Genomic DNA, 22,623 nt, shown 5'->3' on the forward strand with positions numbered 1-22,623 from the left:
CTAAAAGAGGGTGAATCATGTTCATCAGGTGGCCAGAGACACAACTCTAACTCTAACTCTAAATTAATACTAATTAATACTAACTCGCCTCCACCCCAGCTCCTCCTTTTCATGCTGTCTGACTTATTAATGTCATTTCTGTTTTTCATTGATGCTGCTCTGTTCTGTTACCGGGGGTCTTTGCTCCTGCTCTCCCTGCCTTAGGCTTTTCATGAAGGCGCATGGAAGGGCAGGGGGGTGTGCTCTCTCTGCCTTAGGCTGTCTGCATAGGCCTAGGAAAGGCAGAGAGGCCCCAGGACAGAGCCATACCGCCAAATGTAATACTGCAAATGGAAATAAAGTTTACTTTGACTAAAGTGGTCCTGACTGAATTGTAGTTCCTGTTCCTTACTCCAGGTTGAAATATTTCAAAAATATTTGCAGCTTAGTTCAAATTTAAGCCAACAGTATTTACATCAGCTTTCAAAACATCCATATAAATAACTCTAGTCTAATATTGAACTTGAATAACTGCTAATCATATGATCACATCATCCATATGCTCCCATGTTATTGAAAGCTAACACCACTGTATCTCCACTGAGTTCAGGTGGCATCTGCCTGCAGGACCCAGCTGGTTAGGTGCGAGTGAAGTGTGGCCGCGCAGGAAGAAGAGCAAGTCAGCACGACCTTTCACCCCCATCCATCACTCTCTGACCTCCCCTCTGCTGAGTGAAGCACCAAGGTAAAGATGCCATATACCGTGCAGCCTGTTCCCTTCCATAATATTGAAGACGGTGGCCTTTAAACGAGCCGTAAATATGTTCAGGTGTTTTATGGTAACCAAGGTTAGAAGCTGTATAAGAACTGGGTTCTGTGTTTTGCAAAACCCACTCGGCAGCCTCTACTCGCGCAGCTTGACAGCAGCAGCACATTCTTTACTTCCAGTGGAAAAAACATGAGAAATGCAGCTTCTTTGCTTTGTCCCTCAGCCTGTCACTTTCAGTAAATAACCTTCAGATATACCGAGATAGATATGCTATACTTCACCACATGCAGTTTGTAGGTAGGACTGCTGTAGTGTAGACGTAGCTGGAGATTGCTGTGTTTCCTCCGCAAATAACTTCACGCAGGGAGGTTTTTAAGGTAGCTAGATAAGAAATGTCAAGGCTTTGACCTTCAAAATGAATTGTTTGTGCAATCAGAACATTAAAATAAAGACAAATGTAAACATTCAAGAAGATCAGTTAGTACCTTTTATTTCAGGCATTTATAGTCGTTAGGTATAACTTGTGAATATTTGCTCCAATCATCATGATCAAAGCAGTCGCTCCTTGTTTTAATAAGGGCATAGGTTTTGATGTATTTTTCAAGAATCACCACACCCTGCACAGAAGTAAAGAAAGAGGGTGAGATGTTTGAAAAAGAATTTGATTATAAAGAATAACTGCGCTTCTTCCACCCTTTTTCGGTCTGTCAGTGTTCATCCGTTTGATTCGTGTCAAGCAGATGTGTTACTACACCTCAGCAAACATCAAACAAAGAAAAACAAACAGGCAGATTGCTGAATATTTAATGCAAAACATCTGACATTGACAGATATTCGCTATGCTTTCATTTTGTATTTCTTTCATACGGCAGACTCCTTTGATGCCGCGTGAACCGGAGCTAACCTTTTCTGAAAAATGCATCAGAAAAAGTTTTCTCTGACAAATCTGCCTTGTTAGAAACTCAGGTGTTGGCTGACAATAAACACATACAGAGCTCTGGTTCACAACAGCAACATTTAGTGGTTTCTGCTCTGAGAGTGTTATGCGCGGCTTTGATCTTGTATTGATGGCAATGCTGCCTGCAATCCGCCAGTACTGGCTTTTGAACACAAGTGAAATACAGAATTTATCACACATTATGTTGTGACAAGTGTAATGTGTTTGAAAAGGATTAAATGTCAAAGCAGGAACATTTAAGCTTTAAAACTAGCAGATACTTGTTGTATTAGTAGTTTCTTAAAGGGCCAAGATATGTTTTGCACCTCTGCTACTCAAACACTGACATTACCCATCTTCACATACACAGGAATCCTCTGTGTTTTACATGTTGCTCCACGGGGACAAATCTACAGCCTGTGTTTATGATACTTCACCTCCAACTCCACATGCATTTCCTCTGACACTGCATTCTTGCCACTGCCAGAATACAGCCTTGTTTTCTGGCAAGACCTCTGGAAAATAACAACCCTGTTCGAAGGCTGTTACCTGACATCTGACAGATCCTAATCTAGCAGACTATCTGCCTGGCAGACGAATGGCCTGGTCGATAATGAAAAGAGCTCGGAGCGACCCGGGACGGCAGCATTTGTGCGCGGGGAAGAGGGAGCGAGGCAGAACAGGAGGCAGAATTCATATTGTGTTTGATGTGTTTGGAGAGATCATGGGAATGGATGTGGTCATAAAGCCTTGAAGCGTGAAAGTGTCGGGGTGACGGACGGCACCGCTTGACTGCAGGTGACACTGTAACCACGCTTTTAGAGGGATGGCATGTTTTGCATTTGTTCCCACTACAGCAGCTCTTGTGTTGAAGAGTTGGGCCTCTTGTGTCAATGTTTTCATCCACTTATTTTACCCACAGTCGGAGACTTGACTGGAAATGAAGGGTGTAGAGTATGATTGGTTTTGTAGTGGCTATTTTTTGCCATTGGAGGGGGCACTACACCATTGCCTAATGTAGTGCCATTTACCTTTTGATGTGGAGAAACTTCACCCGAATCAAAACACATTAACTTTGTCTTGGTGGCATTGATGCAGAGCACTTCAGAAGACTTCTCATACAATGTAAAAGCTCCGTGTGACTTTTTTAAATCAGGTAGTTTTATTCAGTCTGTTTCTCAATAGCCAAAGAGAAAATAAGAAAAAGGTCTTACAGTCAGACATAACCCACATGCAGCACAGTGGTGCAGAGGTTATCATTGACACCTCATAGCAAGAGTTCCTGGTTCAAATACAGTGTGGAGGGTTTGAATCCCAGAGTGGGGGAGCCCCTCTGTGCAGAGTTTGCATGTTCTCCCCGTGTCAGCGTGGGTTTCCTCCAGGTACTCCAGCTTCCTCCCACAGTCCAAAGACATGTAGGTTAATTGGTGACTCTAAATTGCCTGTAGGTGTGAATGAGAGTGTGAATAGTTGTCTGTCTCTATGTGTCAGCCCTGTGATAGTCTGGTGACCTGTCCAAGGTGTATTGACCGATGGATGGATACCTGTATGGATACATTTCCTACCCTGATGAAGATGGAGGGATAGGTATCTTCATCAGTCTATCACAGATAAAAAGAGAAAAAGTAGAGAGAAATACACAGGATTGTATTTGATAAAAAGTCAAAAATACAATCCTGTGTGTTAAGACTTTTTGAGTTGAAGTTAACTACAACTCCTAAGGTGCATTTGAGCAGGAAATATCCAATCACCGAGCTTTGATTCAGATTTTACAATTTGCAAGTTCACTTTTAATTTGTGGGTCACTTTTGGATAAATTCAACAAAGCGCTTTGAATTCACGACCACCATGGTTTGTGCTTCCACCTGGAAAGTGGCCACGGCTCATGGGTATTGTAGTATTCAGAGCTGTCTGCTATACCTAAAGGATGGACAAAACATGATTTCTTGGGAACAAAGTACACATAATTAAAACTCGTGGTCACCACATAAATTATGACGTAGTAGATGATCCAGAACTGAAGAAGCTTCTTGGATGAGAGGCGAAACGTCTTTAAGAAATGCTAGCAAGTCCAGTTGCCTTCGATATAGCACTTAAGATTACCATGACCTGGATGACTGAGAATCTTCAGCGAGATGTGGTGGATAAAAATAACATCCCCACATACTGCGTATGTGTTGATCTTTCCATTCATGAAGCATTGGTGGTTAGATGAGGGATGTACAGATGTACGCTCTCCCCTGCGCTGTCTGGCTGGCTATGATGCTTAATAATTTACATTCTGCATGTTGACCTTTGACCCTTTGATGTCAGACAGTTCAGTGGGTGTTGTTAATGTTTAGTGAAAGTTATTCTGAGGACGCCTTGTCTATTGGCTGACCCCTGTTGCATATTATATTCCTCTCTCTGCCCATGTTTCCCGTTTCTGTAGACTAACGACTGAATGCCAATAAAATCATTTGAATTTTTTCAGCTGAACCTAAACTCTACATGTTTGTAATCCATTACGAGTTAATCTAAAATGAGTTTACTAGATACATATTTGAAGCCAAGAAATGTTTGTTTCTGAGAGGCAGATAAATGGAAGTAATACAAAAATGCAACGATTAGCCTGGATATAAATGGGATAATAAAAATGTGTCGTTTTTATCATGGAAATGTGAGTTGGATAATTTCTCCTAAGTTTTTTTGTTTGCTGTGTATGGAATTATTCTAATAAAACTCTTCTGGACAAACAAAAACAAGCCTCAGATGTTGAAGTTCACGTCTGTGTGTGCTGTTGCAGGGAGGTCATCTACCGCCAGCTATGCTGTCTGAGTTGGCTGCTGGAGGCCTTGACTCTGGATCGCTCTAGCAGAGTCGGCCCGCTCTCCGCCTGCTGGGACCCCAAGTAAGTTATTCTGGTGTCATAGGTTTTTCCCACCCACACACAACTTACCAGTGGTCAGTTAAAGCAAGTACATGAATAAGAAGTTGCCTGTTAAAGCTGCCGAGAGCAAGATTGCTATCTAGAAATGCACCCAATCAAGTCAACCTATTTAAAACTCAAGACTAATATGCTCTAAATGCACAAATAAAATATTTTTCATCAGCTTTGGTGGAAACCGTTTTCAATGCATCAGCTGTTGAACAGTTCATAGATGTCATGTTTGATGATTTCTTGGTTCAGAAGCTTCAAGGGATGGTTTGCATTCTTTGCAGTGGGATTTTATGAAGTACTTATCCATAGTCAGTGTGTTACATACAGTGGATGTTAGTCGGCACACTCGCAGTTTGGAGAAGCAGGCAAGAGTACTGCTAAGGAAGCTAAGCATGTACTGTTGTCGACGGGGCAGCAGCAAAATGCATCTTAGCCACTTAAAAAACATCAGTATCAGTTAAGTATACGCTTTATTTGGAATATTTTCATCACTTTACCTTGCTGTCAGCCATTTCTGACAGGGAACTGAGGCCGTCATCTGTACTCTCTTCAAAGCCAGCAGACTCCTTTGATAAAAAAAACAGTAATTTTACCTCACAAAACACAGAAGTTGCTGGTCTATGCTGCCTCAATGATTTGGTTTGTCTGTGTTATTATGTGCTTGTTTTTCTTAAGAGGCCACTATGTTTCAATAGTTGTTTTATTTTGGATTTTTGTGTTATATGTTGTATTTGTTGCTTTTTAAATGTGTTCTGATTGGCTGCTACCTTGGCCAGGTCTCTCTTTTAAAAGAGATGGTCAGTCTCAGTGGGACTTCTTGGTTAAGTAAAGGTTAAAATAAATAATAAATAAATAAGTAACTAAATAAAATTAAACCTTTGAACCCTGAGCAAATTGGTGTGATGTCTTTCAAAAAATATGGATAAAAGGCACTGAGCAATGTGGTAAGAAATGTGCCACAAATTGCAACAAAAAAAAAAAAAAAAATAAATTTAGAAAATTATTTAAGATAAAAAAAAAAACTAGGGAAAAAAAGAAAAAACATTGGGAAAACTGTGTAGTATTATTATTATTACTATTATTATTATTGCATTTTAAAAATTATGTTACAGAATTATATTTTCTAAGCACTCCATTCAGGTATGTTTTTTTTTGTTTTTTACTAATTTTATTTTATTTTTTTAAATTAATTTATTTATTTTAATTTTCTCTTCTTACTAATTTCTAGCTAATTTTTTGGGCCATTTCTTCTTTGATAGCTCATTGCCTTTTTCCCATGTTTTATGAATGGAATCAAGCCGATTTACTCTGCTTTCAAAGACTTAAGGTGCATCTAAAATTTGTCTTCCAGAATATTCTTTTTAATATGCAGTGTGTATTTGTTAAAATCTCACCTGCGTAAGTTATATTCTCATGAACTGATAATCCTTCAGTTATTTTAGAGTGAGTTCACGTCTGACAGGATAATGGTGCGTTTACTGTGAGCAATGTGACACAGATGCACACAGAACGTTCAGATTATGTCACGGACTGTCTTCATACCATGAAAAAGCTGCATACATAGTACATTAACTGTCATTTACTATTAAAGAGTGATTCCGCCGCCTGGAGCCGCAGTCAAGAGGCTAAAACACAGCAGCATGAGCAGCATATCCATCAATGATCGGCTCATTACAGCGCTGACCTCTGCACGCTGACCGATGACTGTGTGTCAGATCCACACTGTTTTTAAGCGAGCCACCTGAAGAGACGTTGCACTGTACTGTAGAGAGCCAGTGATGAAGGTGGTGGTGATCAGGAGCTGCAGGCATGCGCTGACAGTGCTGGATGAAATATAAAGTCCAAAGCTCCGGAGGGGGTCCAGGCTTAGTGAGGAGATTGCATTCTTCCATCTTCGTCCCCCCCCCCCCCCTCCAGGTTTCAGCCTCTGTGATATTGACCCACCACAGGGTGTCCACAGAGAGGAAATGGAGAGAGAGTGCAGAAGCAGCAGCTGTGGGGTGCTTAAAATCACATGTTTAACCCACAGGATTGCTGTTGCATTGCATCTGTAGTCGGCTTTAATTCTTCAAAGCCACTTCTTTCCAAGGCTCCCTCTCTGTATTTCTTTTTATTCTTTTTTTCTTGTCTTGATATTGATGTATGATGATCTTTATGATCTCTCTCTCCAAGTGTCAGAGGAGACCTGGACTGGGAGAATAGATTAATTCATAAAGTTTAAAGGCGACTGTACCGCGCTCAGTTGCAATGGCTCCTTGTAGGATGTAGCACAGGAATATTATTGCGCACCACTGTAAGCCTTGAATAATTGATAGAAAAATGAAAAAGAAAAGGAAAGAACAGAAGGACGGGGAGGAAAAGAGCTACAAAGAGAATTTTTTTGTACCCGAACGTCATCGTGTTACAGCCTCCGGGGCCTTCACTCAGCTTCAAATCCAATTTCCCAGAAAGTCTTAAGCTTTATGGGCCAAATGATACAGCTGAGGTATTACTGTACAGGAAGACAAGGAGAGGATGAAATGAAACATTATCACAAGGTTACGACACTGCTGGGCTCTCCACCAGGCGGGCAGCTCTGATGTCGGGCATCAATCTAAAACACTGCACAGTTTTTAGGATAAGATGAATTATGATTTTGATAATGGCCGGAGCGACTCTCTAGCTGTCTCCGCCCTGAAGGCCAGTTTCGACTAGTGGCGAGTCACAGAAGGTCACCGGAGTGATGAATGTGTCACAACAGCGGCAATTATTTTCCATTCGCAGAGACCCTGGCCGAGGCAGGACCACGATAAAGACGCTGAAGAAAGAGAGAGCCATTGAGAACAAATGGGAGCAGTTTGTTTCAGCCAAGGTATCCCTCCCTTATTTACTCCTTTAATTTTAAGAATTGTATTTCTTTTTATTATTGTTATGTGAATTATTTATTTTTATTTTATTTTATTTTATTGTATTTACATTATAAAGCACAAAGTGTGACAATGCCCCTGTTAATTTTGGTATTTATTAAGACAATAAAATAAAATAAGATAAAATAAAATAAAAATAAATGTTTTGGGCAAGCAGCAGCCTCCAGGGCTGAAAAATGAAGCCAACGCAGAAGTGCTGTAAACTGCAGTTCCACTAATGGCCACTTGAGGTTGCTCTGAAAGCGAGTCAATCCCCACAGACCTCCACCTTAAGATGCCCAGCCTCACAGCAGAAACAAACATGTTTACAGCCTGGTACAAAAAACAGTTTTGGTTTCTATAGCTAATTTCAACATTCCTGACAACTGTACAGGGGGTTGGATTTTTGTATAGCTCACCCGTTTTAATTCTTTTCAGGCGTACAGGTGTACATAATTAAAGGCAGGGCCGCTTTGAGTGACAGGAGTTCTGGACTCTCAGTCAGATCCACCCCTCATTCATCCCACAGCTCCACCCTCTCGTCTAAATATGGTTACCGGCTCTGAAAAACAAAATGCCAAATTTGAGGCTTCAAAATGGGTCCACAAATGAATGGTTGATGTCACAGTGGCTGCTTTCATTATTTCATACAGTCTATAACATGAGGCCTCAGACACGGTCAAGAGGTCGGAAAGTATTAAAGCAACTCTTACCTTTCTTGTATTTCACACAGCACTTAGAAAAAGTCCCATCCCGCTCCTCCTGCAACTCCAACTCCCTCCCTCCTCCTCCATTACATCCTCATTACGTCTATGATAGACGTAGGCGTTGGCATGGTAACGTTAGATACACGGAAGAGGAGAGCAAGTGTAACGTTACAACCAAGACAGTCAAACGCAACCCCGGAGTTTTAAAACTCAACTGGAGTCAGTGATGACTGATGAGTTTTAGAATAAGGTTACAGTGCTAACGTTAGATAGTAGTGTTTACGTTGCTAGTAAGTGGAAACGCACAAGGAAGATAACGTTAATGTTTCAGAGGCTACGCTACAGTAGGCTAACGTTAGCCACTGGCAACTGGATGCTGTGTTGTCATACATAACGTTATAGCCTATGTTAGAGGCAAACTAACGTCAGTTTCGGTTACGTCAGTCAGAGGCCTCCACGTGGGGAAGACAGACAGGATGCTTGGCCAATCATTGCATTCAGTCCGAATGCAGTGATTGGTTGGAGTTTTCTTAGAACCATATGAGAATGGTATAATTATGAGTTTTTATCTCTGGTGGAATTCACTTACATTTTAGTGTGCCATCAGCTTATTAACAACATTTTAACTGAAACAAAGAAAAGTGTAAAATTTCCAGAAAGGTAAGCGTCGCTTTAATAGAGGAAGTAACATGGGCTACAGTCTTTTCATGGGATTTGCTGATAATAACAAAAACAAAAAGCTTAAGTTCATTTGATCAAGAAAAGATAGAGTTAAAATGAAATAGTTGATCAGGACCAGAATATACACTCAAAAAATAACTGACAGAAAAATTAAAAGCATAAAAACACACCACAAATTGATGGAGTATTTCCAGACTTACGCTTTAAGAATTATCTTCATGCTCTAGCATAAAATAATATTTTAAACAAAAATGTGTCTCCAACTTTGTGGCAACAGTTTGGGGAGGACCTTTTCATGTTTCTGTGCAAATAGTAAAGTTTGGCTCACCTGGTAGAGCAAGCTCCCCATGTACAAAGGCCGCAAGCTTGATTCCAATTTATGGCCCTTTGCTGCATGTCATCCCCCTTTACTCTCCGCCTTCATGCTAAAACAACTGCCTATTAATTTAAGACAAAAAAGCCTTCAAAAATATCTTTAAAAAAGAAACGATTTTCAGTTTGATGCGGAAGAACTTCACCGGCCTGCTCGGAGCCCTGACCTTAACCCCATCCAACGCCTTAAAGATAAAGTGGAACATCGACTGCGAGCCTCATAGCTCAACATCATTGTCAGACTTCACTAGAGCCACTTTCCCACTGCACAAAGAACCTACTAACACCCGCTAACATCTGGCTTTTCACTGCAATGGGAAACATTTTAATTGGCATTCACACCTGAGTCAAATGACTCTGCAGTAGTCACAGGTATTTATCCCCTCCACCTCCGATCAACACTGATGGGAACACAATACCTGTGTGAACATGCTAACATCTTTCAAAATAGGTCTGCACCGAATTTGAAAGAGAAACTGAATAAGTAAGAGATATTTAAAAAGAAGTAACCTCCATAACGTTTTTGCTGGCCTGTTTTCCCGCCTGTCCGTGACATCAAACATGGTCTTCTGGCAATTGGAAAGAAGTCTATAGACTATTTTTAGTGGGTTTACCTTTGTTTAAAAAAACCCGCATACACATGCTAATTTTGGTAGAACATGTTTATAATGCTCTTGTAGCTGAATAGGAGCAAATTCCTGCAGCCAACTTCCAAAATTTGGTCAAACAGTGTGTCATAGCAGCACATTAATACACAAGGTTACAAAATAAGATGTTCAAGGATCACATATGGGTGTAATGTTTGTGTGTCCGAATACTTTTGGCCATGAAGGGTATTCATTTTCTGCGTCTGTCCCCCCGAGTTGTGGACAAACTCTGATCTCAGCAGAGGGTTGGAATTTGCCCAGAACTTATCTTTCAAAGTCCTCTACCTGCCACGCTCTGCAGAAAGACAGGAAATCCTGCACTGTGACACCTACACTCACAGGTGTACACTACACACACACACACACACACACACACACACACACACACACACACAGAAAAAGAGAAAGTCAGATGCATTTACTCGCTCATGCTTGAGCACTACTCTTAATAGACTCTAAACCTTAATCTTGATGCACAGGCACACTTACTTAAACAGTCAAACATGCATGCTTACACTCACTGACTGACTCAATAAGTGAAAACCATCTACACACACGCTTATTCCTCGGGGGATGGCTGTGTGTGGCAGTAGAGGACATTTGGAGAGCTGTTGCTGCTGTTGCTGAAGTGTTGTGCTTCCTTCCACCCTGATAATTAGGCTGATGGGAGCGTCACACACACTTAAGGCCCCGGTCTTCTCTGACAGACAGGCGAGAGAGAGGGAAGGGCATAGGGGAGAGAGAGGGGAAGGAGAGACGTGTCTGGCTCCTTTCTCTTGCTCATATGTCGTCCTCAGTTGAGAGATGGGTCTCTACCTATGGGTGTGCGCCAAGCTGCCGCCTGTCAGCTTGTCTGTGTGTGTGTTTGCATATTTCAGTACTTATGAGGATCAGATGTCTCCACGAGGAGCTGATATAAATTGAAGAATTTGCCTCAGGCTTTAAAGAGAACGGATTTTGTTATTATAGGAGCGTTTCGCCATTTTCTGGGCTTTTTAGTTGTTTGTTGCTCTGCTTTACTTTTTCCTCATGAATAACTGGCCAAACACAGATGGCGAGACATCACACTGAGATATTTCTAGCGTGGCGAAAAATGGAGCTTGATGCAAAAACAAAACATTCAAAGATCTCAACCGTCAGTAGTTAGTGCCAGGTTTTGGTCAGTCCCTCAGAACTAATATCAAGAGCCTCCAGTCTGTGCTGACATTCAACAGTTACACACAGAGAAAAGAGGCAATTATGGATTCTCTGTTGACAGTGACCTCAATAGATGACAATGAAAGACGGCCATTCGAGACAGTAGCCATTAGTGACGTGTCTGTGCAGCCAACTATACGGTGTTTTCACCACAAATATCTATCTTCGACTGAAAGCAGCAAGTAATGGCTAGTCTTAAAGTGATTTTGAAAGGCAATCTTGGAGATGAAGCAAACAACTAATAAAAACGATGCCGGTTGAGATACAGTGGGTAAACCAGGAACATACATCACAACATCTAAATGCTACCACTCCAAGAGAACACTGTTCCAAGTTTTGATTACATACAATATGTAATTTCCTGCCGCGAGAATTCTCTCAATCAAATCAGTGACAAAATACGGAGCAATGCCGTCATTGCATAATCACACAGAAAGCGTTTTAGCAGCCACAGGCGGCTTTTTGCAATAGTTTTTGATGAGAATAAGCCTTTTGCTCACTGTTTTTGCATCATGTTTCTGCGCTTTAGGCACCTGGCCTTTTTGCAGAAGCACTCTGAACTCCTCAAGTTGAAAAAAGTTCAACTCAAAGCAGAAAACCGCCTCACGACATCTCTGTTTTCGTCATCTTTTTTCCCATAGTCTGATGGAATGATTTAAGAAGAGACCCTCCTGTGGTGGTCATGACAACAAGTTTACAGTTGGTGAACAATGGAGGAGAAACTGGTGGTATACCCAGAGCTATACGGCCCAGCGATAGACAGCAGGTTGTCAAACCGCCCCTGAGTCATCCTAAAATATGCCTGGAAATGGCCATCATGGAGGAAAAGCTCCTGGACCAACTGGTGGTACTCCCCATGACCCACCCTCTTTTTTAGGGTCTCATGTACCCACACAGATCTCTGTTTATCTGCTGACAGTCTCTCACCCTCAACCAGAGGTACAGCAAGTGCCCTCTGCCTCAACATTTTAGGGGCTAGATACTGATTACTGTCAAATAACTAAAATGAATAAACTGTAGATTGATTACACAGGAAGGTTAGAATAAGGAGGTGAGTCCCTGGTTGCCTCGTTGCTTCGCATTTTGCAACCTGCAAAACGCTTTCTGTGTGATCGGGGCCTAGTGATTCCTTCGGTCTTCCAGGAGGTTTTTCTTGGGAGCCGAATTATCTGCAGAGGTCTCCTTTTTCCCAAAATAAACACATCATGGGATTAAAACATGTAAAAACACTGAATAAAGAAGTAACTTGTTTAAATTCCGTGTGTTTCTGATGCGGTTTGGTATGGCAGGGGCTGAAGCCGAGCTGCCGCTAAAGCTTGCTTAACTTATTACTCTGATTTAAGATTGAGGTGTCCAAATACTAAAATCCTTCATCTGACAAAAACATGCAGTAAAAACAACCAAGCTCTAAAAGTAGTGTTCTAAAATGTGGCTTAAAAGGCCAGTATGTAAAATGGGTTGAAAACAGTGACATCAGTGGCCAAATTCTAGATTGCAGGGCTCACTCGCTCACCCCTCCCGTCGGGTAAATGACGGCGGCCTCGTAGGGACAAAAAGCCTTGCGCCCGAGTTTTTCAGGAGTAGGTCTATCTAGCAACGAGTTGTATGTTTATTTAGAAATCTAAACCATGTTATGAGATTGTAATGAATCCCTCACGAGCAGGAGACCAGAGGAGCGTCTGGGGAAAAAGGCCTGTTTATTTGAGCACTCCAGAAACTCCAGTAACACTCCAGGGGGTAAAAGACTCCGTCCCAAACTCTGACTCTTCTAGCGTAACACACACACTTCATAACTTTACACACACACTCGTTTACCATACTGAGTGGGGACCCCCTCCCCTCTCTGCTCCACCAATCTCCAGCCCGCACACTGACTGACAGCGTAGCCTGTAAACAGAGCTCAGCTGTTTATTTAGCCTAGCCATATTTCCGGACTATAGTAGCTGCAATGGACGACTTTGAACGCGATTTTGAAGAGTTTCTTGTAGCGGACACAGACCCAGAGCCATACCTGTTTGAGCTGGAGCATACGGATGAGGAACTCCATGTGTTTGATGCTAAGCGGGCGAGAAGAGAGGCTGAATGCACAGAATGGGATTCAGTGCTACCATCGTTGGGGAGATATATCACCAGGAGGAAAAGCGCTGCAGAGAGTGCATCACAAGGAGTGAAGTTGCGTCTTCTTTTCCTCGCAGATGACGGTTCGGGTTCATTCTCTCCTGTTGCGTGGTAAGTGTGGTCCATTCGCAAACTTTATAACTAAAAAACTCTCTACTCTCTATCGACGAACTACTAACACTCTCTGCTGTTTCCTCCTCCTTCTTCCTTCCTTCCGCTGTCTTCGTTGGTTTATTTATACACGCGAAACGCGTTCTCTGGCTGGCTGGATTGTCCGCTCGGTCTGCCGTACATACATGGCGGTGCAAGATGGCGACCTCTCTAAAGCAAGGCCCTTACTATACATATATATATATATATATATATATATATATATATATATATATATATATAAAAGCATAACTATAAGGCTACGAAAACCAAATGAATTTTATTTTATAGCGATTATACACTTGTATAAACATATTACAGTTTTTCTCAAATGCTAAAACACAAAAGCCAATCCTCTAAACCAAATGACCAGTTGTCTAAACACATTTACTAAATCTAGCCATCATTTGCCAATATCATAAACACATTTCACATGAAGACACAATTCACAAAACACAATCCTCCGTTCTCATAAATCTAAACACATTTTTCCTTGCTAAAACACAAGTTGCAAAAGAACTCTGTTCATATTCTCAAATGAAAGCTCATGTGATGCAAAATGCTTGCCACAGTCAGCAATATTTGAACACAATGAACACACCTGGCGTCATTCATTACACACAACGACTCAAAATTGAAGACACCTGTTGCTAATGCTGTGACCACATGTATAAAAGCAAGTTCAGAGTGCACAGTTTCCAAACAAACACAATGGATGAAGGCAGAGTCAGGGAAGACGAATCCTGAGTCAGAGGAGGGAGAGGAGCTGGCCATGAAAGAAGAGGAGCAGGCCAACGAGGAAGAGGAGTTCAAATCAGAGGAGGAAGAGGAGCAGGCCAACGAGGAAGAGGAGAAGGTCCAGGAGGAAGAGCAAGACAACCTCGCACCATCATTACAGACGAGATGCAAGCAACAGTCATTGACCATGTCATTGTCCATGGCATGACAATGGCTGAAGCAGGACTAAGAGTCCGTCCAAACCTGAGTAGGTTCACCGTGGCCAACATTATCAGGGCATTCAGACAACACAACAGGTATTGTACTCTATTGCTTTCTTTGTCACAATACAGTTTTACAAGCCTGTGAAAGTAGTCTATTGGTTTCAAATCAGTTGTTATTGTAAAACATGTCAATTGACAACACATGTTTCTGTCTTTAGAGTTGAAAGAATGCCACATAGAGGTGGGAGGGCTGCCATATTTACAGCGGCACAAGAAACCCTCATTGTGGATATGGTTCGTGAGAACAACCTCATCAGACTCAGGAGATCAGAGACAAAGTCATTGCCGATAATGTCAACTTTGAGAGCATTGATGATGTCAGCTTGGCCACAATAGACCGAGTTCTCCGCGCCAAAAGATGCGGATGAAACAGGTCTATAGGGTTCCCTTTGAGCGCAACTCTGCGCGACACAAAGACCTACGTTAAGTATGTGCAAGTAAGTATACATCCATGTTCACAGTACAGTTAGTGGACATACTGTGTTGCTCAGTGGCCTACATTACTTCTGGACAATACTGTGCTACCTGATTGACTGTTGTTCTGAACACCTGTGCACTTTCACATTTTCACAGAGGATATTACAGTTGGACGCGATGGCCAGACCTCATGAGTACCTCTTCCTGGATGAGGCTGGCTTCAACTTGCAGAAACGAAGGCAAAGAGGCCGTAACATCATTGGCCAAAGAGCCATCACTGAGGTTCCTGGCCAACGGGGGGGTAATATTACTCTTTGTGCGGCCATGGGTTCGGAGGGGCTTGTCCACCGGCATGCTGTCCTTGGGTCTTACAACACCCAACGTCTCCTCACCTTCCTAGAGGAGCTAAAAGATATCCTCCTGGACCGCCAACAACACCATCCTGGGCCGCACATCCCATTTATGTGATCATTTGGGAAAATCTAAATGCCTAATCCTCTACAGAGATCTAAGAAGATCCGTTACTGTAAAGTTTCTAAAAAAATATGCATTGGCAGTTATGAAACAAAGAACCTTCTCACAAATTGAGCATTGTGTTTTCAATTGTTTTGCTGTAGTGTGTAATGATGTGTATAGTGTTTACATTTTTGAAAGCTTCGAGCTGCTCTTTTGGTGTGAAAGTTTGAGTTTTGAAGTGAGAAGGTGTGGTTGTGTTTATGTAGCTTTAGAAAAGGGTGTTGTGTTTAGACATTGGGGAACATAGAGGAAACGTTTGTGAAATGTGTTTTAGCATTTGAGAAAAACTGTAATGGGTAGAAGATTCAGATTCAGATTCAGATTGACAATAAACCATGCCAAATATTACACACTGGCCCTTTAAAACTGGATAAAAAGTCAATTTATGACAGCCTCAGACAACACAAAGGGAATTTATGCCACAGCCAAATGACTGTGTCCTTGAATAAAATTACATTTGTGTCTGGGTATGAACATTGTTTGAAATGTTTGGGATAATAAAGGTACACCTTTGACATTTGAACTCCAGAAAACTGACATGTTATTTAAAAGCATTAACAAATCAAAAACAGTCCATAAATTATATCTGTCATAACATAACATTATCTAACATCATAATATTATCAAAGGGTGGATTAGAATTAGATAATTAGGTTAGGATTTAAGAAGTAAGAGCGACTTCACTGTAATCTTGTTTGTCAGAAAAGCTTTGTTGTACTGACCTCTATGGGCTGAAAGTCTGAAGTCTGTTGTGACCAAAACAATTGTTTGTTGTCCCTGCATTCTGTTTTTAGGTGATAAACTAAACACATGCTGTCTTTTTTATTTTCTAAATGTGCACTACCTTTTATCTCGTCCTCTTTTCCCCTCCCAAAGCCTCAGAGAGCTCATTCAAAGCGCCCTCGCAGCTCCTCTGCGCGCCTCCACACCCACAGGATGTCGTCCTTCATGAGTGTGGGCTCCCTCTCAGCCCTCACCTGCACCACTGTGGGGAGCAGCGTGTCCTCTCTGGTCCCAGCGGCTGAGGAGAACACGGAGACAGAGTGTCCAGGAGCAGCAGAGGAGACGGACCGACTTCCTTCAGAGTGTGAGTTGTCAAACAGGCATCTTAACAGTAATACAGTTGTCAAAATGAGCACATGTAAAACAAAGGCATGTTTGCATGCTGGCAGAAGATGTAAATGTCTACAATCTAAATATATAAGAAACATTTCAATGTCAAACGTTAATGAAGGTCTTTGAGTAACGTATGCAAGGGTGGAGTCTACATGCAGTCTCTCTCACCCACCCATCTCCTTTTTGTTGAAGGAAAGCGCAGCACAGAACACACCCAGCCCATTTCTGAGACACACAAAAGCACAATCACACCAACGTTTGTCTGTCTATGCTCAGAAGGATTATATTCATTCACCAAATCCTAAGAGATACCATGGGGTATAGGATGCTCTGAAAGTGTCTGACACACACGTCTTAAGGTACACCTCTTCTTCTAAAGATCTGAAAACACGGCAGAAGCATTATAAGGTATATCAAACCCATTTGGGCAGCTGTGGCTCAGGAGGTAGATCAGGCCATCCACTGATCGAAAGATTGGCGGTTCAATACCCGGCTCCTCCAGCCCACATTTGAAATATCATTGGGCAAGATGCTGAACCCCAAGTTGCTCCCAATGGCTGTGCCATCAGTATGTGAGTGCATGTGAATGTTTAAGGCAGTGATCCTCAAATGGTGTGCTGTGATGCCAATCCAGGTGGACTGTGGGATTTTGTGATAACCACACATTATTATTGCAATAATCAACTGGGCCTATACAAAAAGTTATGAATGAATTTTTATTTGACTGTATCAGTATGTTGTGCACACCTATTGCCTAATAAAGAGGCAAACTCTAGCGAAAAAAAAAAAATTATTTTAATTTAAAAAACCTTCACAGGGAACCTATTTGTCGCTGTTTGTCTGTGAGAATTATACTAAATGTGTGACACATCAAAAGCCCTGATGGGCAGCCAGTGTGAGGGATGATAACATTTAAAGGAGACAGCCGTGAGTGGGACAATGGATCACTTTATTGTACGGAGCAAATTACAACAAAGCACCAGCAAAGACGACCTACTAGCTAAAAAATAGGAGGATAAAAACAGTAGACAGTATCATGAAAACTAATTTTTCATTGTCTTATGCCATGGTAAGAGATAGAAGCATTATAGAAGCTGTTGTGCACAGTTATAAATACAGGTGTGCCTTGAGATTTTGGCTGCCCTTTGCTGTGTCTTGGGCACAAAAAGTTAAAAAAAACCCCACTGGTTTAAAGTGAGTAACAGGTGGCACTTTGTACGATAGCCTCAGCGACTAGTGTGTTAATGTGTGTGTCAGTGTGACTCCATAGCATAAAAGCTCTATGAGGGATTGAAAGATTACAAAGGTGCTATACAAATGCAAGTACATTAGCATTACCTGGTGACCAAAGTCAGTGAGGCAGAGAGGACAGATGGAGATGCAGATGTTCAGTGAGAGCGCACAGCAGGGGCAACAGCAGACAGCTGACGTTAGCTCTGTTAGCTTTGCTTAAAACTTTATGAACAATACAGTTGTAATTCTGAAATGCCAAATAAAAACAACTATCACTGCCAACAGATATACAATACTAACTACTCTATCCTATAGGACTTGCACATGTGACCACATCCCCACAGTCCTCCACGACCTTCACTGGTTGTCCGTTAATCACAGCATACACTTTAAGATCTTACTCATCACCTACAAGGCCCTTAACAGTCTAGTTCCTCCAGATCTCTGACCTCTTTCATCAGCACTCCCCCTCCCATTGTCTCCGCTCTACTGATGCCAACCTCCTTCAAATACCCAGGACCAAGCACTGAACCTGGGGTGACAGGGCATTATATCCATCCATCCATCCATCCATCCATTTTCATCCGCTGGGTCACAGGGGCAGCAGGCCAAGACAGCCCCCGCAGATGTCCCTCTCAGCAGCGCTACCTAGCTCCTCCTGGGGGACCCCAAGGTGTTCCCAAGCCAGATGAGATATGTAATCCCTCCAGTGTGTTCTGGGTCTGCCCCGGGGCTTCCTACCAGTGGGATGTGCCCTGAACGCCTCTAACAGGAGGCGCCCAGGAGGATCCTGATCAGATGCCTGAACCACCTCAACTGACCCCTTTCGACACAAAGGAGCAGCGGCTCTACTCCAGGTTCCCTCCAGATGCCTGAGCTCATTACCCTATCTCTAAGGCTGAGCCCAGACACCCTTCTGAGGAAACTCATTTTGGCTGCTTGTATCCATGACCTCATTCTTTCAGTCACTACCCAGAGCTCATGACCATAGGTGAGGGTTGGGATATAGATGGACCAGTAAATCGAAAGGTTCGCCTTCTGGCTCAGCTCCCTCTTCACCATGACAGTCCGGTACAGCGCATGCATCACTGCGTCAAACCACCGATCCATCTCACCCTCACTCGTGATACTTGAACTCCCTTGCTGGCAGTAACTCTCTCCCGACCCATGACGATGATGTATTATTATTCTACATCTTAATCATTGTGTTGTCACATCAGATACTAAAAACAAGCAAAATAAAAGCTTAGACCCCTTGATAGTTAGTAGGCCCACCCTGTATCAACGATCATGAATAACAGCAATTAATAAACACAGCATATGATGAGCTGTACTTTATGATTTTCACCCATCTGGAAGAAAAAATAGAAATAGAAGTGAGGTGTCTGGTCCCCAGTGGCTTACTGCTAAACAGCCAGCGAAATTGGTGTTATGTAGTGTTATGAGTTATTAAAATATAAATATATAGAACATTAATTGGAGGTATTCGTGGTGCTGGATGGGAGATGTGTTGGAGGTGGGCTAAAGAGCCACATGTGGCCCTGTAGCTGCAGGTTGTCTACCCCTGTACCAGGAGAACAAAAGAACCAGCCCTACCAGTCACTCTCCATGAAAACACCCTCACTGTGAGGACAGGAAACTCAAGATTTGTTCACAGAAAGAGAGAAGTTTCATAAACACACACACTCACAGGAAACTCTGTTGTCATAGAAACAGCTGTTTGACATGAACTTTTGATCACAAAGCCTTAAAAAGTCACTTTATTCCTGCGGATAGAGAGACAGCTTTACAAAAGAAAAAAAGAAATGTGATGGCACCCGAATTCCCTGTCCGACGACATCAACACACACACGCACACATGCACGCACACATACTCTTAGCCACCACCTGCTGAGTTTGAAATGGAAACCGAAATAAGAGCTGGGTCTGTTCAGAACACTCCTCAGCTGGGTGATCAGAGCCTTTCTGCCAGGGCTCAGCCCTCCTGTGCCCTGCGCTGGCTCCCAGAGTGCACTGCTTCAGGCTTCAGAGCGAAGTATAATTAGTCATCTGATCTCCCCCACCCCCACCTCCTGTAGATTACAGGTTTCATATCATTACCTCCTGATGAAAGACTGTTGAGCTAGCCGTTGTTGCCTGAGTCATTGTCAGGTTGTTGTTTCTTCTTTTTGGTCTTCATTACTCTCTTGCATTTTTTCCTCTCCCCCCCCTCTCCTCTCCTCCCTCCCTCCCTCCCTCCTGCGCTCTCGCTCTAATCATAAAAGGAGTCCAAAAATCAAAGGATTAATTCAGCGCCATTGGTTTAAAGCAATTAACTGCTGTTCAGGCTAATCCCCAGAGTTATGTCTCAAATCCAGAAATTGGCCACTGGAGATGTGCTGCTCTGCCCACACTACATTGTTTTGCCTGGTAAATGAATTTGAAAGAGGAGTTCTATACTTTGGAAAAGAAAAAAAAAAAAGCAAAGTAGTTTTTCAAACTCTTTGATGAAAAAAGGGAATTGTAAAAGTTTGAATAATTAGGAGATTTATCTTTGCATTTCAATGCCTCCCTCAGTAGTTTTTTTAGCAGCACAGATAGTTAATCCGCCGCATTCATTTGGGATAATTAAAATAAGAAGTCTATTTATTCAATCTAAAGCCAGCCAATTTGCAAAAGTTATTGGCTATTACATTTTTGGCTGCAGGTTTTTATAGCTGTTCCTCGTGAGAAATCAAGCTATACATTTTAATAAGCGCCTCATCTCCCTGATTTGCCACAGTGTGATTAATTTTGTCACAGCTCATAGAGAAGTTGAATCATTTAGGCCGGTATTTAACATTTTAATGGATGCTTTATACTCTGGGGAAGCTTGTGAAGATTTATTGTGTCATCGCTGTGTGTGACATCTATGTCTAAACTAGGAGATGATGCTGTAGTGGGATTACAGGCAGGATGAACTTTCTCAATCAATTTCATGGTGTAGTGACAGTGTGGTAACAGCAGGGGGAGCTATGGGATTATATATAAAAACAACACAGACGACACATTTTATCTTCATGCTGTAACTTTGTTATACACTGGGGCAATGCATGCATCATAGTGATACTTGCAGGAGCTACAGTTCTTCTCATATTTTTGGATTATCATCAAATTAAAAATCACTTAAACACATTAAATAACAGGTCAGATGAAGGTTCAGGAAAACATGTAACAGATAGCAATCTACTAACATATGGTGCAAATGGCTCATAGCCAGAAGCCGTAGTTTCCATCCCTTGTGGCCTCCATCCATCTATTTTCATTTGCTTATCCGGGGCCGGGTCACGGGAGCAGCAGGCCGAGCAAAGCGCCCCAGACGTCCCTCTCCACAGCAACACTTTCCAGCTCCTCCTGGGGGACCCCAAGGTGTTCCCAGACCAGACGAGATATGTAATCCGTCCAGCGTGTTCTGGGTCTGCCCCGGGGCTTCCTACCAGTGGGACGTGCCCGGGACACCTCTAACAGGAGGCGCCCAGGAGGCATCCTGATCAGATGCCCGAACTACCTCAACTGACCCCTTTCGACTCGAAGGAGTAGCGGCTCTACTCCGAGCTCCTTCCGGATGTCCGAGCTCCTCACCCTATCTCTAAGGCTGAGCCCAGACACCCCATGGAGGGAAGTAATTTTGGCTGCTTGTATCCAAAATCTCATTCTTTCGGTCACTACCTAGAGCTCATGACCATGGTCCCCTTGTGGCCTGTGATACCTTAAAACGAAGCAGCGTATACTTCACCTTGACACAGTTGTGAACATGATTTGTGAGTGGAGATTTTTTAATTTTAAGGATTTTTTAAGGACTAAAGTGGTAAAAGTGTTCAATATTTCACAAGAAAATATGTTTAGTTATTAGCCTCTCACCCACTGTCAGCTGGGATAGGCTCCAGCCCCCCCGCGACCCCTAACAGGATAAGCAGTCACGGAAAATGAATGAATGAATGAAGAAAAGTGTAGACAAGCTTTTTGATTTCTACCTTAATGATCCTGTTGGCCCTCCCATTTATCTTTGGACCCCTTTATGGGATCCTGACAGCACAGGACATTAAATCTGTCAGACACAGCTGAAGGCAAGCTTTATTTATTTATTTACACAGCACATTTCATTCACAGGGAAATGCTCAAAGTGCTTCAGCTGAAAATGAAAAAGGAAAGAAAGACGGAGAGAACATAGTGACAGCCATTCACAACAAGCACACATGAAGGAGCAAAAATTATTCAATTACAAAGGATGAAAAACTCTTTCAGGCTGCTTTTAAAAGAAGTTGGAATTTGGGTGCAACTCAAACTCATCTGAGAAGTAACAACTAAGAGCTGCTTTACCCATTTATGAATAATACCGTTGTTCAGCAGGTATACCAAGTGACCTTAGAGGTCATCAGACGATGTTACAAAATTCGGCTCCATTACAGCTCACAGGGTTCACTCATATGACGCCAGGATAAATCACACACAAGACTTTTTTTGTGGAGGCTTTATTGTTTTCACAGTTTATTGTTTCTTATCTGTGAAATTAAAGTAAATGAAAGCTTTGTTTCCACTGATTGAAATGGTTTCAGTTTACAGAAACAGACAGGAGGTCTGCGTCACCATGACGTGTATTTACATCTCTGGGGAGATGCACGTCAGGCTACGACCTACAGTAGGTTACGGCACTGATCCAACGCAGAGGTATAAATCCTGCTTAACAAGCAGAGTGTACGCGCGTTGTGAACATGCATAGCAGGATAATGCTGCACCATTCTGACTTTAGACCAGGTTTTTGTTGGTCGATGGCGCAATCACTTTCTGCTGCCTCAGAATAGCAACATGCCAACAATGCACCTGAACACACCTCATTTTAAGACCTACACCCCCATGATTAGACAGGTGGGTGCAAGTACATTTGGTGCTTACACAAAGTAGGCACTGGCTGTGACAATGAAAATGTGCGCCTCTTTGTGCCTGACCTGACATCTGTCCA

General features: G+C 42.4%; 1 protein-coding gene across 6 annotated transcripts in view; it reads left to right on the forward strand.

Moving 5' to 3' along the window:
- The window catches only part of LOC125890085 (coiled-coil domain-containing protein 60-like), a 71,586-nt gene that overhangs the window by 17,637 nt on the left and 31,326 nt on the right, over positions 1–22,623 (forward strand). For all 6 annotated transcript variants that reach the window (XR_007449504.1, XR_007449503.1, XM_049578539.1 and 3 more), the window contains 4 exons: positions 590–724; positions 4,471–4,575; positions 7,369–7,456; positions 16,173–16,383. Coding sequence is in view for 4 of the 6 variants with exons in the window: in XM_049578539.1 (XP_049434496.1) it covers positions 590–724; positions 4,471–4,575; positions 7,369–7,456; positions 16,173–16,383 (539 nt within the window). In the remaining 2 variants the exon portion in view is untranslated. The remainder of the gene's footprint in view (positions 1–589; positions 725–4,470; positions 4,576–7,368; positions 7,457–16,172; positions 16,384–22,623) is intronic.

The sequence above is a fragment of the Epinephelus fuscoguttatus genome, linkage group LG6, assembly GCF_011397635.1.
Source record: "Epinephelus fuscoguttatus linkage group LG6, E.fuscoguttatus.final_Chr_v1".
NCBI lineage: Eukaryota > Metazoa > Chordata > Actinopteri > Perciformes > Serranidae > Epinephelus > Epinephelus fuscoguttatus.